This window comes from Zootoca vivipara, chromosome 9 (genome assembly GCF_963506605.1).
Source record: "Zootoca vivipara chromosome 9, rZooViv1.1, whole genome shotgun sequence".
Lineage (NCBI taxonomy): Eukaryota > Metazoa > Chordata > Lepidosauria > Squamata > Lacertidae > Zootoca > Zootoca vivipara.
In genome coordinates this window covers 24,574,676-24,594,151 of record NC_083284.1, presented here as the reverse complement: position 1 = coordinate 24,594,151, position 19,476 = coordinate 24,574,676, and the positions used below count along the sequence as shown (strand labels likewise).

At 41.7% G+C, this 19,476-nt stretch overlaps 1 protein-coding gene across 1 annotated transcript in view; it reads right to left on the bottom strand.

The window, feature by feature from the left end:
- EGF (epidermal growth factor) overlaps positions 1 to 16,974 on the bottom strand; it is a 42,575-nt gene extending 25,601 nt beyond the window's left edge. Inside the window, exons 1-7 of the mRNA XM_035112448.2 lie at positions 16,579 to 16,974; positions 9,271 to 9,470; positions 7,195 to 7,376; positions 6,691 to 6,921; positions 6,141 to 6,343; positions 2,789 to 2,914; positions 933 to 1,055 (exon numbers count right to left, since the gene is read on the bottom strand). Coding sequence (XP_034968339.2) covers positions 933 to 1,055; positions 2,789 to 2,914; positions 6,141 to 6,343; positions 6,691 to 6,921; positions 7,195 to 7,376; positions 9,271 to 9,470; positions 16,579 to 16,699 — 1,186 coding nt within the window. The 5' untranslated portion in view covers positions 16,700 to 16,974. The remainder of the gene's footprint in view (positions 1 to 932; positions 1,056 to 2,788; positions 2,915 to 6,140; positions 6,344 to 6,690; positions 6,922 to 7,194; positions 7,377 to 9,270; positions 9,471 to 16,578) is intronic.
- Positions 16,975 to 19,476: the final 2,502 nt, after the last annotated feature.

The following is a 19,476-nucleotide window of genomic DNA, read 5'->3' as shown; positions in this document are numbered from 1 at the left end:
TAATCTCACAATGCACAGGTTCCTCATTTTGCTGAATAAGATTTTAGAATTTGGAAATAAGAGGCTGATCATAATAATACATACAGTGGTACCTCGGTTTAAGTACACAATTGGTTCCGGAAGTCTGTACTTAACCTGAAGCGTACTTAACCTGAAGCAAACTTTCCCATTGAAAGTAATAGAAAGTGGATTAATCCGTTCCAGACGGGTCCGTGGAGTACATAAACTGAAAGTACTCAAACTGAAGCGTACTTAAACCAAGGTATGACTGTACTTTTCAGCTCTAAATTCTGGCTTTTCTCCTTCTTAATATTCGCAAGCTGGAGGAGGAGCCCCGAGCCCCTCTCTTTTGCTCCCTTAATGGCCCATTCCCCAGGCAATCACCTATGAGGAAGCTAGCCTGATCTATATTTTAACACTTGCTAGGATGATAGGGATTAGAACCCTGGGACCCACAAACTCATAATAAAACATTTGAAGCAGTATCATACCACTTGAGCCTTCCACCAAAGAATCCTGGGAAGTTTAGTTTGTTAAGGGTGCAGAGCAGTGTTAAGAGACTCCTATTCCCCTAACAGAGCTACAGTTCCCAGAGTTCCCTGGTAAGAAGGATTGATCGGTAAACGCCTTTGGGCTTTGCATTCAGAGTACCCAGGTTCACTGCACAGCTTCTCCAGGGTAGGGTTGGGGAAAGCACGGCCTAGAATCCTAGGGAGCTACTGCCAGTCATTGGAGACAAGACTAAGCCAAATGGATCTGGTAGATCTGGAGCAAAATGGACCAAAGATCTGGCTCAACATAGGACAACTTCCTATTTCCCTATGTAACAAAAGTGTTAGCATGGCTGTGCTGGTAAACCTCCACTGCTATAAGAAGAGGACTTCAGAAGGCAGGAGCAAACATGCTAGTATTTGTGTTTGACAGCTACCTACCGTGGCAAGTTTTCTTGTCAGACAGTAGAACAAAATTTCTTGGACATGTACAATAATAGGAGCCTGGGACATTGACACAACCTAAAGTACATCCATGGTTCCATAATGCACATTCATTGACATCTGATGGGGAGGAAAGAGCAAATATAAAAACTCAGGGGGGGGTTAATAATAAAAAAAGTAAGAACATCATTAATGATTTTATGGGCTGTCACTATTTGGGGGTGGGATTCGTTCACATGCAAATGCAGATTACACAATTCAAGCTGATTTGGAGTTCCTGCACAACAAACCCACCCTCACAAAGATCAGACTTTTGTGAAAAGGAAAGTAATGGGGAAATGCACCAGAGAAAGTGTATGATAACATTTGCTCTAACCTCTACACAACCTCATTACCTAACCTCTACACAAACAAATCAAAGTGAATGCTCATTCAATAGTCCATGCCTTCTAATCTCACGCCAAATAAATCAGCAAGCAGGTCATCTGCAGGTGCCCAATATTCACATTTGGATGTCTTGAGTAAGAGAAGACAGCTATGCTACTTTTGGGAGGTGAGGGTTATTGGCTTCTTTTGTTCTTGTTTTTATTAGGTATTTTGTGTTTTTATGCTGTAAACTGCCTTGAGTTCTTCAGATAAGATGCAGGATGCAAATTCAATACAGTGGTACCTCTACTTACAAATAACTCTACTTACGAATTTTTCTACTTACAAATGGAGCTCCGTCCGCCATCTTGGATGCGGTTTAGATAGGATTTTTTCTACTTACGAATTTTTAGATAGGGTTGCTGTGACTTACGAATTTTTTCTCCCAATGAATTCCTATGGGATTCGACTTACAATTTTTTTCGACTTACAAATATGTGTTTGGAACGCATTGAATTCGTAAGTAGAGGCACCACTGTAAATAGTAATAATACAAAACTACACTGGAAACTTCCTGCAACTAATGGGAGAGAAAACTGAGCTAGATGAACCAACAGACCCAATTCAATATAAGGCAGTTTTTAATGTGCTGTCCAGAAGAGCTATAGCATGACAAAACTGGGACACACAAAAAAACTCCAGAATATTTGTGGTATGAAAAGTAATGGGATTTCAGCAGGAAGTTAGAGAATACACCCTGTTTGGAAATGAAACAGTGTGACTGCCCCCCACCACCACCCCAGAAACAGTATTAAAAGCAGGATCCCATGTAACCATGCAAATACTATTGAAAGTGTGATTGTGTGTGACCATCCCAATAGCATCATGCACATAAATCCCCATGTCTGGAGGAGCCCATAGCATGATCACAACCAAACATTTCATCGCTTATCTGTACCTAATATGTACTTAGCTTGGTGGCCACGAAACCATCATCTGTCTTGGATCACACATGCCTATGCTTGGGGCAACTCATTCTACAAAAGACTGGCATTCATTTTATTTCCATGTCCAGTGTTCAGTGCTGATCAGTTTAGAGTGTATTATGTCTCATGAATCCCCTGCTTCACTCTGAACAAACCAGCACTTGGATTATAATGGACAGCCTCATTAGTTACTGTATCTAAAAAGTGTGGGGAGCCATGATTTGGCAAAATAATAATAATGGGGGAGTCAGGAGCTAGAGCTTGTGCATTTCACAAAGGGCCTCCTTGTCCCCCACCTCAAATTAGTCCAGCATTGTGAACCAGACTGAAAGATTTCATAAGAGCAGTCTTGTGGTCTGACATTTTTGTCCCTATATACGGTGGAGAAACACCATCTATTTTTCCCAATTTAGTGCATCTGTTTATAGTTTAAAGACTAGAGAGTAACAAGTATGTCTGTCTACCCACATCATTCAGTCACAAGCAGTTATCATTCATTACCTTCACAATATTGCTTTGTTTTGCTTAAGGTAAACCCACTCATACACTTGCAACGACTGCTCTTGGGGTCTCGCTTGCAGGTACTTGTCTTGCAGCTTTTTCGAGTTGAAAGACACGGCCTTCTTTCTGGAAAAGAGGATTATATCAAGATAAAGAGTGACTCAGAATGCACCCAGTTTTTATTTATATATTAGGGGCTGATGTACCTGGTGGATTCCATCAGCAATCCCTTCCTCCCAAAAAACCCCTTCCCTTTACTCCTTGCCCAAGCCCCCATCCCCAAACCTCTGCCTACTCTAGCACACTGCCCCTCTCACCGAACCTGCCCTTCTGATGATTTGCAGCACCTACAAGGAGCTTTGCTACAGTACTGTCCTCCTGGAGAATAGATTCACTTGAAGAACAAATCTGAATTTCAATGCTGTCTGTGTCTCAATTACAAATTAGGGAAATTAGAAACTGAGCTGGATGCAAATATATCTACAAAAAAGGCCTGTGTGTAAAAAATTGAGCAGAAAAATATAGGTGTGTTTATGCATGAATGAATGTTGTGTGTACACGTGTGTGTGTGTGTGTGTGTGTGTGTGCAGACATATACAGATAAATGACCTATCTAAGGCATAGGTAGGAAGATGAGATAGATGATAGATTAGATATAGATAGATAGATAGATAGATAGATAGATAGATAGATAGATAGATGATAGATAGATAGATGATAGATAGATAGATAGATAGATAGATAGATAGATAGATAGATAGATAGATAGATGATAGATAGATAGATAGATGCGAGGGAGAGAGAGAGAGAGAGAGAGAGAGAGAGAGAGAGAGAGAGAGAGAGAGAGAGAGAGAGAGAGATGATAGACTGATTCCCCCCCTCCCTCCCTCTCTCTCAAGTAAAGGAAGCCTTGGGTTCTTTTGATACCGGTAGTAACATTGTACAGAACATGGCTGTAAGTGGTTTCATCTTCAAATGCCGCTTTGTCACTGTATACAATTGTTACTTCATAAAGGTGCACTGTTTATGAATAGAGCTATGACATTGCACAAACGCTTTGCATTGGTTTTGAAGCCAACGTAGTTCTGTGCAGTGCCATGAAAGAGTCCTGGTAAAGATAAGTCAGAACGCCGAGGGAAGGGCAGGTAAAACAGTAGGAGGCATCCTGGTTTGACCTGTTGGAAGCAGAACACTAATCTAGTGGAAGGAAAAGAGCTTGCAACTAATAACCCAAATTTGACCTTAGCAAGCATTTGACAGCTAAAACAGTTTCTGTATTGTATGTGAAAAGCACAGAAAAAGAAAACAATGTTAGATTGTGCACTTTTAACTCCAGCGCACATTGACTTAGCCTCTGCGGAGCATTGAATTAATGCTCACATGATTTCATTTCCAGGTTTCCCTTGTTGTAAGATCCCCTTACAAATCTCATTTGTACTTCAGGCTAATTAGCCTTCCCTCAATCCAGGTCCTTGGGCTGGATAAGCTAAACAACGCACATGCAAAGTCCAAAGGCTTCATCTGGATTGGGCAACTTAAGCTTCTTTCCACCCCCTCAATGTTTTATAAGAAGTCATCGGTGGGGGAGTGAGGGAGGCCTATATTACATCCATTTCAAATTCCTATGCTCCAGTCTATCCTGCCGTAAAAGGAAGTCAATGAAGAGCTCGTTTTAAAAGCGAACTAATTATTAAGGTGGGAAAGAAGGGAAATTTCATCTCATCTCAACAGCTCTATATTATGCTAGCCAAAAAGGTCATGAGAAAAGGCAACTAGGAGCATACACATGAGTCAATAAATTGCACCTTACTATATAGTACCTTCATTTTTATGGACAATTTACTTTCCCAGAATCCTCTGCCACTCTGTTGTCAGCCATTGTGACCCATATCACTTACAGTGTTGATTGCCTGTTCCCCAGCATGCACACATGCAAGGCCTCCTGTCAATACGAGCACAGGCTGACTGAGGTGATATTATGCAATGATGTTTGCTAAGCTTAGGTTGACTGCTTGCATCAGCCTCCACAACAGGATGGCACCTCAGCACCAGCCCACAATCATCTTTATTTGCCTGAGCGCACACAACTGATTAGCAGTGTTCCATTTACAAGAATAAACTGCAACAAACTCACCGTCTACCACATCCAACAGAGCAACGGTCCCCAAGGATACAGGTGGACAGGTTTTATATACATATTTCTTGAAGTGTTATAAGCTTTGCAATTGCCCAAGCATTCCCCTCTCCCTCCTCCTGTTTGTAAAGGCCCTGCATGTGAATGGTCCATAGATGGGCAGGCTATGCATGTACAATGGCTATGCATGTACTGTACACTGCGGCATTCAGACTTTCAGGCAACACTGGCAGTGAAAGCAGTACACAAGCATAGAGTGTCATGTGACAGATTTGGGAATTAGGCTGAAGGGAAGAGAAGCATGGTCAGGAACACATTCATCAAGCCAAGTTCCTTTGGTGTTCTTCCAGTTTTATTCCTATTGCTTAAAGTAAACCATTGTTTTAATTTCAATCTTATGTATTGGTGGGTTTTGTGGGGAAGAAGTATCCTTTATTCACAGCCATTTAATCCAGAAGTATCCTCAGAGACGTCTATTTTTAAAATAAGGACTTTACAATGAAGGGTGGTTTGAAAAACTACAAAATTTGGGACAAGTTAACGTGCAAACATTTGTTCCAAATGGATTTCCGGTGGTTGATTATTATACAATATGTCTGTGAAGAACAATGGGTATTACTATGACTTATTCTTAGAGGAAGAAAAACTTCAGATGAATCAATGTAAAATGGATATAAATGTAAAAAATGAGAGATATTCATGTTTATCACATTACTGGAAATGGAAACAAAAGTAAGTTGTAAGAGCTATTGTGTGCCAATATCAAGGGAAGGGGGATACAGGTGTGTGTGTGTGTGTGTGTGTGTGTGTGTGAGAGAGAGAGAGAGAGAGAGAGAGAGAGAGAGAGAGAGAGAGAGAGAGAGAGAGAGAGAGAGAGAGCTTCTTTTTAAAATGAGGTGCTGGAGAATGTGATATTAATAATGCCGATTTTATACCTACACGATGAGCATGCTTAGCCAAGCAATGTTGAACAGGGGGAGAGATGAAAGAAATTTCTAGATATAGAAACATTCAATTGCAGCATTGTTAAGGCATTTGAAAGGTTTGGTTGGAAAATGTGAATAAGGAATTACCCTTGAATGTCATTACAGTAGCAAAACAGGGTGGTACAAGATAATTTGAGATACAAGATACTAATGACCGAGCAGAAAAACTATGCAACATGAGCTAAGGTTAAAATTCTTAAATATTTGATAATCAAATTACATGGAAACTTACCAAATGTTCTAGAACCCATCTTTATGCTGAGCTGTTTTAATGGGTGCACTACCACTATTTCAGCAGGTGGGAGAAGTGACAACTGCAGGTTAATTGCAACTATATCTTTTCCTGTATATTTATTGGCTCTCCAAATGCTACCAGTGGTTGAGTCGGAATAGTACATGTGGTCAGCAAAGAGGAATATGTCGGAAAGTTGGTTTCTAGGGGAAAATAAAGCAAATAGTTGCATCTGTTCATTCTAGCCAGTTAGGCAGCAATTCAGAGATAACAGGGCAGATCCTTACTATACTGTACATTTAAAACACATCCAGATACATTTAAAGCACATGAATTCCCCAAAGAATCCTGGGAACTGTAGCTCTGTGAAGGGAAACCTACAATTCCCAGAATGCTTTGCGGGAAGCCATGTGGTTTAAAAGCATGTTGGGTGAACTTTAAATGTATGGGGTAGAACCCATATGTCTCCTGGCTAGATTGAGGCAATTTATTTTACACTTTGGCATTATATATCCACTAACATATATATAACATATATTCGTTAACATACCGCACTATGTATTTGTGCAAATGAACAGAACTAGCATTGTAGTCACAGCTTGCAATATGTGAAACTTCATCACTGGCATCATATTGGATCCAGAAGAGCTTCAGATCAATAAAATCTAGTGAGATACTTCTGATTTTTCCTGTGCTCCTCAGAAGTCTCCACACGTCTTTCCCATTCAGAACTGCTCTGTAGATACTGTCAGTGGTTCCTTCAGAGGACCAAAATAAAAACCTGTTGATAAAATCAGTGATTGCCATTATTGCTATTAAAATTGCTTCAAGAGCTGCAGATCCTAAATCTCTCACTTAATTCATTTGCTATCATAACTTGGAGGGCATACAAAAGAGGAGGAAGGAGAGAGAAGATGAAAAGGAATATCAGAGTACATAACCCTTTCCCAGTCCTCCAAACCACAGAGGATCCTTCAGTCTACATTTCATCTAAACTGCGTTTTTTTTATTTCAGCACTGTGTCACTATAAGCCATAAAGCCAATCCGCGTTACCTTCTGTTTGGATCAACCACAATATTTGTGGGATGGTGTCCATCATTTATGATGATTTGGGAATGGTTTCCATCCATGTCAACTGCCTCAATTGTGGCCTTCTGGTAGTGAGCGAAGTAAAAGTTGTGGTTTATCCAATCCACTGCAAATCCAGAAACATCTTTTTCTATGTGGTAAATTGTCTATAATAGGGGGGGGGGAACAATTGTCACCCAATTGTCATTATACTAAGACACCAGATCACTGGTTGAATCAGAATGCCATGCAAAGCAATGGAATTCATGAAGCTTAATCAAACAATTCAGGATGAAAGCTGCCTGAGATTACCACTAAGAGATGTACATTAATGCGTTTACCAGAAAAGCAAGAAAAGCCCTGTTAAATGTGTAAGCAGCTACAGTATGCTATTTTTCTATCATGAGACCTTCCTTGCTTGGACATTTTAGCCTTGGCTTTGTCTGCCTGACAAATAGCAGCTTTCTCCTAGCATCTGTGGGGGGGAATTGTCATTAGGAGTGCTATGGGGAGATGTTTAAACCTTTGCTCCTCCTCAGAGAAGTAGGAGAAACAATAAAATTAATGACTCATTTAACATCATGTCTAGTTTGGTAGAGCGGCTAACCAGATATCTTACTCAAGATATTATCTCACACTACAGTACATGTAAATGCACAAAACACGTTTAGCTTAAAGTAAGGAGAGGGGAGGGAGACATAATTTTAAAAATCAAACAAACAAACAAACAAAAAGAAATGCAACAAAGAGGAAACAGCTTTGCATTAAAATTGTAATTTATATGTATAGATGCAAATTTAGAAAGAATTACTCTAATTCATATAGAGCTACAATACATCTCACCAACTGTGACCCGCCGATGTGTATGCCTGCTCAAGGCTGCTGTAACTTCAAGGCCATTTCTGTTCCTTCTTCTTCTCTTACTTATCTTTAAACTGGGCTTGGTTTACACTTCCAAGACAGGACTCATTGAAATAGAGGGTGGTCCTCTGTCAGCCCTTCAGTTAGAGGACTGCTCTCTGTAAAGTAGGGTGAGTGATCACCCTAGTTATGTTCATTAATAATAGACCGTCCATCACTCCTACTAATACTGTGAATTTAGTTGGTGAGTGCTGAGAGGGCAGCAGCTAAAATGTGTTTTCTATATTGTAATTTTATGTTGTGAATTGCACTAACATCTATGGAGGGCAGTGTACAAATTTTAACAATTATTATTATTATTATTATTATTATTATTATTATTATTCCGCCTGCAGGAATGGCTGACCCTTGTTCCATCTCTCCGACCTTCATGAGGAATTTGGCGGTTGCTAGGGGAGTAAATGGCAACCCCCTCACCTCTCCGGGTGTTACGGAGAGGGCCCGCGGGCCCGCGATGCCCCCAAACCCACCCCGACTGTTCAAGGGGAGGGGGGCTTGGGCCGAGAGCACTCATGGGGAGTCGGAACTCCCGGACGCTAACCTGCATGGCGGGATCTCCATGATTAAAGAAGATAATTAGGTTTAAATTCATGGACATGCTTCAGAAGGAGGGGCAGAAGCTCTGTTTACTGCCAAGGAATTTTCGCTGCTGAGGGTGAGAAGTTGAGGCTGTATTTTTTCCACTTGGCAGATTGGCACCAGCCACTTGGTTTTTCGCCTACCTCGTAGCAAATCATCACAACTTTGTAAGGTTAGGCGGTTAGGCATTGGAAAAGGCGTTGTATGTTGGATGGGAGGTTGTGGCCATCACCTACCCCTCCCCTTGAGGGTATTCCATTAAAGGAATCCGGTGGTTGTGGTTCCTGTCCGATGCCCAGGTGGTGGCTAGGGCCATGGCATGATCCCCGGTGATTCTAGGGGAAAGCTCCAGTTGATTTGCATCAACAAGCTCCCCCTACAGACCCTTGTGTGACTCCCTGCAGAGTCTATTCAGATCCAATACCTAAGCCAATACCACTCACATTCTGCAACCAATAAAGTTGTGACCTTTCTTAGCCCATTAACCTAAAATACTTGTGTCCATGTGTCTTATTTTATCACCAAGCGGGGGCGGGGCCTCGACTCACAACATTCCATTACCTGTTGATTTGAACCATTCAGGTGTACTCGCCGGAGAAGACCTTCTTCAGTGTCCACCCAATAAAGGCAATCTTCTTCATAATGAAAATCTATTAATGTGGATAAGCCAGCATCAGCCACCAGTCTTTTGTGATTGGTTCCCTCAGTGTCTATTCTAAAGATTGCATTTCCTTGGCTGAAAACTAGGAATGGCGTAGGATCTAAAAAGGCCAAGAAAAGAGAAAAAAGTTAAATACAAAAAAGTAGAGAATTTTGGATGTTGTAGAATTTTATTGACTTCCACTCATACATCAGGCCTTCCTCTTCCTCTCTTTCACCTCCACCTGTTCCCTGTGTGTTCCCAGAATTTTATCCAAGGAGTACCTCAACCTTCTGCAGCAGATTTTGGGGGTACATAGGTATGTTTTCCCCAGCCACTCTGGGTGGCTTCCAACAAATTATAAAACCACAGTAAAACATCAAACATTAAAAACTTTCCTATATAAGTGCTGCCTTCAGATATCTTCTAAATAGATGTTTGCAAGGAGAGGTGAGGACAGGAAAGGAAGATCCCATTGCACAAGCAGAGGTCCATTCTGCTGGGGAAATCACACAATTGGATATTAGTAAACATTTTCTATGCTTTTAGGGGTTATTGGTTTTGGTTTTCTATTTTTTAACATTTTTAAAACAAATTTTAATGGTTTTTAAACAAACACAAGGATCATTATCCAGCTGTACATCTAATAGTGCAGTTATTGTTTTTATCTGTAAGCTGTCTTCACAAAAAAGTGGATTTTTTTGCACTAGGTCACAGAGCACTTTAACACACACTAATTGTGCAGACCTAAATTTCTGGTATGCACTTGAATCCCTCCCGCAAAATACTGACAATCTAGATGCAGCCTGAAATGACTGGCTTGACACTGAACCCATTATCCAGGTATAGATAACAAAATCTTGACAAACTCCAGGCACTCCTAGAAGATAACTGGAAAGCTGTTTGGTTTGGAACAGGTTAGCACCTGTGACAGGTGTGCAGCCTGTGTTTTACAGTTTGGTCAAACTCATGTTGGTAGCTTCGAGAACACTGTCCAACCATCTCGTCCTCTGACGTCCCCTTCTCCTAGTGCCCTCAATCTTTCCCAACATCAGGGTCTTTTCCAAGGATTCTTCTCTTCTCATGAGGTGGCCAAAGTATTGGAGCCTCAGCTTCACGATCTGTCCTTCCAGGGAGCACTCAGGGCTGATTTCCTTCAGAATGGATAGGTTTGATCTTCTTGCAGTCCATGGGTCTCTCAAGAGTCTCCTCCAGCACCACAATTCAAAAGCATCAATTCTTCGGCGATCAACCTTCTTTATGGTCCAGCTCTCACTTCCATACATCACTACTGGGAAAACCATAGCTTTAACTATACAGACCTTTGTCGGCAAGGTGATGTCTCTGCTTTTTAAGATGCTGTCATTGCTTTTTTCTCCCAAGAAGCAGGCGTCTTTTAATTTCATGACTGCTGTCACCATCTGCAGTGATCATGGAAGCCAAGAAAGTAAAATCTCTCACTGCCTCCATTTCTTCCCCTTCTATTTGCCAGGAGGTGATGGGACCAGTGGCCATGATCTTAGTTTTTTTATGTTGAGCTTCAGACCATATTTTGCGCTCTCCTCTTTCACCCTCATTAAAAGGTTCTTTAATTCCTCCTCACTTTCTGCCATCAGGGTTGTGCCATCAGCATATCTGAGGTTGTTGATATTTCTTCTGGCAATCTTAATTCCAGCTTGGGATTCATCCAGTCCATAGCTCATAGCTTCTCTGAGTTATTCAAGCCCCTTCGCCACGACAAGGCAGTGATCCATGAAGGAGTTGTTTCTTTTGCCTTCACCCTAAAATTCAAGTTAACTGTAGTTTTGCTTTACATATATGAGCTTCAAGCACATGATTGCTATCATACAGCTAGACATTTGGGTTTTTTGTGCTCAAAACAATCTCCACGAATCTAAGGTTTTGTTTTTGAGTTATCTAATAACACTTTTAATAAATATTAGACTGGTGTATAGTTTTTATTCAATGGGTAGTCCTGGTTTTTGGTGACTCAAGAGAAAAGATCACAAAGTGTGGTTTATTGGGGGGGGGGTATTTGGAGTGTTCAGAGTTGCTCCTGCATTTGAAGTGATGTTGCTTTCTGCTGTTTGCACTGGGAGAATATGAAACTATGTAGACTTGCTTTGCATACATGGTAAATGAAGGCTGAACTGCAACAAAGTTGATTTGTCTCAGGAATCTGACAGCTGTCCTGCTTGCACTTTTTCCAGTTACTCCCTTGACCAAACATTAACATACATTTTGTTACTAAGTTGTTTGAGACATGGAATTTCACACCGAGGTAGGTTAGTCCAACAGGACTTTGGAGGGGTGAATAGCTATGATGGCAAAAGTATTCTTGCTGTTGTTTTTGCTGATATTCTAAAATCTGTTCTTATGATTTTGCTATTGTCCTAAAATGTTGCCATAAGTCACCTTTGAGTATATGGGGAAAGGAGTATCAATATTTTAAATGCATAAACACATTTATGCTATTTTTTCCCGTGTGAATCCTACAGACAGAAACAATGGTCAGCTAAAACCATTACGCCTTAGTTGAAACAAGTCAACAGTTTAAGTATCTCAATCAATTTGAGAGGATCAATATATCACCATTGCAAGTTATCACCACCAAAATCTATTTTCAACAGGACACTAAAAACCAAAGTGATATCCCATTAAGAAAATTCCTACCATGCACTTGGCTGATCCTTGAATTATGGGTGACTCAAGAGACCATTATGTAATAATTACCCACAAAAAGTATCTCTCCTTGAATATGTTTTATTAGTGGGGGTAGGAGAGCTGGGGGGAATCACATCTGGCAACCAATGAACCCCTTTTGTTTCAGATAGTACATGGGTAAAGGTAAAGAGACCCCTGACCATTAGGTCCAGTCATGACGGACTCTGAGGTTGCAGCACTCATCTCGCATTATTGGCCGAGGGAGGAGGCGTACAGTTTCCAGGTCATGTGGCCAGCATGACAAAGCCACTTCTGGCGAAACCAGAGCAGCACATGGAAACCCCATTTACCTTCCCGCCGGAGCGGTACCTATTTATCTACTTGCACTTGACGTGCTTTCAAACTGCTAGGTTGGCAGGAGCTGGGACCGAGAGGTATAATGAGTCTAAAAAGCCTGGGACACAAATTCTCATGGCCCTAAGCCTCCTAGAGCAAAATATACATTCATCAATATCTATAAAGTAATCATTTATAGGTTAGAACACAACAGTAAACCACAGTCCAAACATGTTTCTAATTGTTCAAGTTTTGGAATAAGTTAACTGCCAATTGCCATTTTTTGATTCCTGTAAATAAAGTAGTATGGGTTATTGTCTTAGATTTTGCTGTTGATGACACCACCTGGTAAAGAAAGCAAGGAATGACAGTTGATGATCAGACTAAAATAATGTTCAGGTACTTTTTGAGGGCATAGTATCATACTGTGTCCACTCTCCCTGTATTTATTTGTGTTGATAATTTGGCCCCCATCCAGAAATGAGAATCCATGTGATCTGAATGCAGCTTGAATTGAAAATGTGTGCTGTCACCATTAAACTTGATAGATACATTTGCTGTCACATCCTCATTCAGGTCCACTAGTAATATATTATAAAGCACAAATAGAACTGGATTTGGGCACTGGGTTTTGTTAAATAAAATAGGTACTCTATTTAGTTTGCTCTACAGCTGGAGCTCAGTAGGCTCTATTCATGTAACTCATTTTAAACAAGTGCTTGACTGTCAATGCATTTCCATCTTTATCCTACAGATTTTGGTATTCAAATAATCACAAATAAAAAATCAGACCCCTGGAATTCAATCCGAACAGCAGCTAAGCTTCAAGCATAGACACCCAAGTTCTACAGGCTCCAACTAGATGTTTTGCATGTTAACTAGCTAGAGAATTGCATGTAAAAGAAACAGCAAAAGCTCCCCCCCCTCCCATCATCACCTGCTGGCCCTTCTTGTAGATCAAAAGCCAATGTGGTGAGATGATATGATGGTGTCATATACCTGTGATGGTCCTTTCGGACAACTCTAGGATGTTATAATTCTTTGACGTCACAAGTGATTTCTTCCCTATAGCCGCAATTTGCCTTTGTTCCCTTTGCTGACAAATCAGGCAATTCTGGCCAATGCAGGGTGCTGCCCTTTACAGATTAGACATCCAATACCTTGGGCAAAGCCCACCTCAAGAATTTATCCAGTTCCACATAATTATGCAGACTGAAAAACATGCCAATTCCGCAACAGAGGGGGTGGTGTTTTTGTTTATTCCATTTGGCAACTCCAGGTTTGCCCGTTTTAACCAGCAGCGGAAACATCTGTCTTTTTGTAGAGAAGATGCTGTTTCTTAACATACATCCCACAATATCAAGTGCAACCAAGTCTTCCTCATCATCAGCTGCCTGTCTTTCCCCCACACCCATCAAAATAGTGAGGTAGCTGCCATCTTCCTGCAGCTGCTCTGGATACCCTGGCAACAATTTCCCCGTAATGAGAACTTTCCCTGTGTTAAATAAATCCTCTTAGGGAGAACAAAAGTTTCCTACAATGCTCTGGCAGGCAGCGCAGAATGGAAGAATGAGGTTCTGCTCCCAGCTCAAAGGCCTCTTTATGCCATCTCAGCAGAGGGTCTTAAGAAGGAGCAAAAACGATGAATCATGTCATTGCAATGCTAGCAGCCAGTCCTTAGCATCTTTATACACAAGCAACCTCATTTACCAAGAGTCCAAAAAAAAAGACCCAGTTAGAGAAGGTGAAGAAGCATTAGTATGCCTGTCAGGGAGGCAGAGTCCACATTGGTGTATTGTGAAGTGAGCCAGAGTCTGCCCTTGTTTATTTCCTCCCTAATGCCAATGCCTATACAGAATCTTCTAGTATGATAGCGATATTCAGCTATTCCAAATTTAGGTTGCTACATGCTGCTGCTGAGTGTTATCTGCTGTGCTGCTACAAGTTTCTTCCCACCCCCTCTTCCCTACTCTTCTTTTCAATTATAAATCATATGTTGAGGAGAAAATATACTTCATGTTAATTCAGTTGTATTTTACCTCACCTCCAAAAGATTGAGGTTGTGCAAACATTATTTGAAGCATATTCGAAGCACATTTCCCCTCTCTCCAAAGGATTCTGGGCACTGTATGTAGTTTCTTAGGGGTTGCTGGGAATTATAACTCTGTGAGAGGTACTCAATGGTGCCCAGAATTCTTTGAGAGGTGGAAATATGCTTCAAAAGTGCTTTAAATGTATAATGTTTATGCAGCCACAATCTTTTGGAGGTGAGGTATGAGGGACCTTAGAGACTGTGGTGTCTTTATGATATATGATTTATTTACACACATATACAACTTGGCTACAATTAAGAGGTTCACACCCTAAGAGGTGTTGCTGCTCCCATAGCCACAGACTTGAATTCCAGCAGAAATCAAGCATGTCTCTCCCTCACAGGCTTCTGCCTGCCACCTGCTTCTAGCTCAATCCTGGCTTTTGTACTTCTAACTACCGGCCAGTTGAGGGAGGTGGCACACCCATTTGATATCTGGCCAGAGTCTCTTCCTTTGTTGCCTTAATGACCTACCTGTACATAGGCTATTACCAAGAAATTGGCCGGGCTATTCCAGCAAGTGAATCCTTGCTGCATTCAGGAATTGGAAGGGACTCAGGCATACAGTGGGACACGGGTGGCGCTGTGGGTTAAAACACTGAGCCTAGGGCTTGCCGATCAGAAGGTCGGCTGTTCGAATCCCTGTGACGGGGTGAGCTCCCGTTGCTCAGTCCCAGCTCCTGCCAACCTAGCAGTTTGAAAGCACATCAAAGTGCAAGTGGATAAATAGGTACCGCTCCAAGCGGGAAGGTAAACAGTGTGTGCTGCTCTGGTTTGCCAGAAGTGGCTTTGTCATGCTGGCCACCTGACCTGGAAGCTGTACGCCAGCTCCCTCTGCCAATAACATGAGATGAGCGCCGCAACCACAGGGTCAGTCATACAACCTAACCCCTGCCCCCAGATTCATACCACTATGTTTACCCAGATGCTGGACTCTGGATCACAGTTTTCTGATTGGCGGTCCTTTTTCCTTTTTGAACAATGCTAAGTTTTATCTATGGTACATAGTTTCATTCTGGTTTTAGTCAGCTTTTTTAAAGTTTTATTTGATTGTTAATGTTGCATTTCTATATGGATTTATATTGACTTTCCTCATAATTATCTCTTACGCCTTTTTACATTAAGCAGCATGGAAATTCCATGAACAAACAAACAAACAAACAGTGTGGGCAATAAACAAAAGGACCTCATGCAAGATCTATAAAGGAGTCCCATCCTGACTGCTAAATCCTGCATTTTGTGGATTTGAACTAAATGTAGAATTATTCCCAAGATCAGGGTCTTCACAGGGTCTTGAACTGCAAAAATTAAACCTGTAGTGGATAAAAGGGCCACGTGAATTCACCTTCACTTTAAGGAAATCAAAGGATTGCTAGTAAATAGGCCTTTTAAAAAACAATGCCCAGTGATGGAGAAGCAAATAACAAACCTTTCAACTATTTGATCCATCTGATGAGAGCTCTTATTGCTATGGTTTTAGCTTTCATGGGTTTTGAAACACTTCTCAATAAAGATATCTCAGAGGCAAGTCCTGCTGAGTTAATGGGATTTACTCCCAAGTAAGCACGTGTATGCTAGCAGCCAATATCTATTATATTTACACTGCAGACCTACATTCCTTGGAAATGGTAGTTCGGGGGGGGGGGGATAGGCATCTTTCACAGGTGAAACTCATTGGCAACTTACTGTTCCCAGTGTTCTTATGGGGAAGCAAGAACTCTTAAAGTGGTAGAAAGAAAATCAATTTAAAAAAATGAATTACTCAAGAAACAATTGCTGCAAATTAGTTACTCCAAGGCACATATGAACCTAACTTCCATTAAATGTATCAATACCAAACCCACCCACCCCTCTCACCCAGATATTTCTCCTGCATGCTTTGTTTTGTTGTTTTTTTCTGACAAGTTTCTTGGCAGACATCTCAAAGCACCTGTTACTGTTCCACTGGAAACTTTTCAAGGTTGGAGTCCTAGCTATTTCTTCTAAAAATGCACAGCAAACATAGCAGAGACTCCAAAGAATAAAGGCACATAAACATGGTTTCTTTTTAAAGAAAATAGCGTCGAACGAAAAAGCCCCACATTGCTAAGCCTCTTAACTGACCTGAAGTTTGGAGGGGGGGAACCAATTCACTCACCTACGCCAGAGGAATTTTCCTTCTGCATTTGGTATCCTCTGGGACAGCTCCAGAGCTTCTCAGCTGACAGACCGACCAAACTGATTTTAAAAACCACAAGCAAAAGATCTGCGAGCGACATAGTCTTGACCCACTTTTTCAGTGTCAGTAGGACAGGCGAGACTGCTCAACTTCAGGCATCTTCAAGACAAAAAAGAAGCAGGGGTCCTCATTCCCAAGGTGCATCTACGACAGCAGAGACACATCACAGCCCAGCTCAATTCCGTGGTCTGGCTAAACTTGACACTAGGAGAGCGGAGGGGCTGACTGACTCCAGTTCTCACCCTCAAAGAAATTCCAGGGTGATCTCTTCTTTGCTCATGCACACACTTCTTCTGCCTTTTTTCTTCTTCTTCTTTTTTGGAAGTGAAGTATGAAATGCCTAACCCTCTTGTTACAAAATTAACATGGCTTAAAAAAGAAAAAAAATCACATGTGCTACTGCAAAATTCAATATCAAGACAATGAATTTGTTGCAGGTTTATATGGATATACGAAGGCACTAATTTTTAAAGAAATCTTTTGAAAGTAATAAACAAAGACACTGTAGTCCCCCAAAACATAGATCCCATTTTTGTACGCATGTTAGAATGACGGTCCTTCTCTTCCTACAGCTTCTTGCCCCCCCCTCTTTCTTGTATTGTTAGTGCCACTTGAGTGAAGCTTGTGTTTGCAAATAGAACTGTAGCCAGCTCCATGGTCCAGGGAAGTTAGGCAATGCATAGCTAGACAATCGCTCCCAGCTAATTGTCTATTTGAAGAAAAAGAAAAAAAGAGAGGGGAAGCAGCAGCATGGTGTAGTGATTTAGAGTGTTGGAGGAGGACCTGGGAGACTGGGGTTCAAATCTCCACTCAGATCAGGCATGGAAGAAGGAGCACAGAGATCAGGTGGGCAGGATAGTGTGGCAGGGGACGTCCTGCTTTGCCCTCCCAAAATGTTGGAGGATATGCAGCCTCCAGTATTTGCCCAAGAATGCTGCATGCTGACTCTGGGCCTGGAGGGACATCCAATAGTTTGGTAGGCAAACCAGAGCAAAATTGTGCCCAAGATGGGCCCTGTCACTTAGAACTAGGGCTTCTTCCTTACAACAGGCTTGGGGACCTGAAAGATCCCTCTCATGGGCAAACATCCGGAAGAGATGCAAATGGGGGCAGAGCAGATGGATGGTACTCTTACACACACACACACACACACACACACACACACGTCTCCATTCTCCAACCAGGCAAGCCATTATCACAGTTCAAGGACACTTGCCAGCCAGGCAAAAATACTCAAGGATGATGCAGCCTATGGGATGGTTTGCAGACTGAGGAAAGTCCTGAAACCCAAATGAGTAGGTTGGGAGAAACACATTTCGTCCCCAGGACCGAGATTTTCCACCCCTGTCTTAGGGCTGTCAGACACCTAAGGCCCTTTAGCTTGATCAGACAAGCTGCTGTCTTGTCAGTGCCTCTTTGCTAACATTGAAATCTCAGTCTCTTGGGTCCTCTAAAATTAATTTGCTCTTGAATAGACACAGCTCCTTGTTATCTTCCAGGCCTTTGTTGCCAAATATTGCAGAATGGGTTCAGCATGACACCTAAACATGACTTGAACTCTTGAAGGAGCATCTCCACCCCCATTGTCCAGCCTGGACACTGTGGTCCAGCTCCAAGGGCCTTCTGGCGGTTCCCTCACTGCAAGGAACCAGGCAGAGGGCCTTCTCGGTAGTGGCACCTGCCCTGTAGAATGCCCTCCCATCAGATGTCAAGGAGATAAATAACTATTCGACTTTTAGAAGACATCTGAAGGAAGCCCTGTACAGGGAAGTTTTTAATAGTTGGTGTTTTACTGTGTTTTTAATATTTTGTTGGGAGCCACTCAGAGTGGCTGGGAGAACTTAGTCAAATGGGCAGCATATCAATAATAAAATATAACAACAGCAGCAATAATTCTGTGCTTCCTAATTTGCTCATTGCTAAAGAAGTATTTTAGTATATTAGTTAGTTGGGACCCTTCAGGCAACTCCTTGTGAAATGTGAAGTATATTATTATATGATTAGCAGCATGATACAGGTCCCATTGAGTTCAGCAGGGTTTACTTCCAGCAGGGACATGAGCCTAGGACTGCTGTCTGGAACTGCACAACGCAGCAGCTGGCAATCCTGGCAGCACCCAGGAGATGCCACAGCTGTACATAGAGCCATTGCTAGGAACACTGGCTTTGTTGACCTTAACTGACAGAAACTGATAGGCGTGCACTCTTGGAAATGAAGAAATAGCATGAAATAGCAAATTAGAAGCTGTGCCACTAACAGCAATGGCACGAAAATGTTTCATTGTTGTTTATACATCTATGCAGACTAAATCTCCTGTTCACATCGTAATCCATTCCAGCCATTACTGCAGAGATAGAAAACCTTTTGCAGCCCAAGGTGGGTGTGCCCAGAGGCAAATGTCAGCAGAGCCATGAATGTAAATAGTTTAGTGGTCCTCTCTCTTCGTCTTCTTTTTAAAATGTAGTAGCAATGCCCCACAGCAGCAATTTTGTGACCGGAACCCATAGCGCTTTCTCAAAATTCCAAATATGTCCACTGACTCAAAATGGTTGATAACCCCTGGCATAGATTATCTAAAAATCAATCAATCAGGTTCTGGGCAGTAACATTACACAGCTAAGAAAAGATGTGTTGTTAAAACAGTCTAGAAACTATTAGTTACTTTAGGAGTGAACTATGTTTCACCCGGAGATTATACTGTTAAGAGATGATAGCACAGCCACCTTTAAATATCTGAGTGGCTATGACTTTGATGATAGAATAAATTTGATTCTATTGCTCCTGGGAGCAGGACCTGACTCAAACAGTTCAAATTAC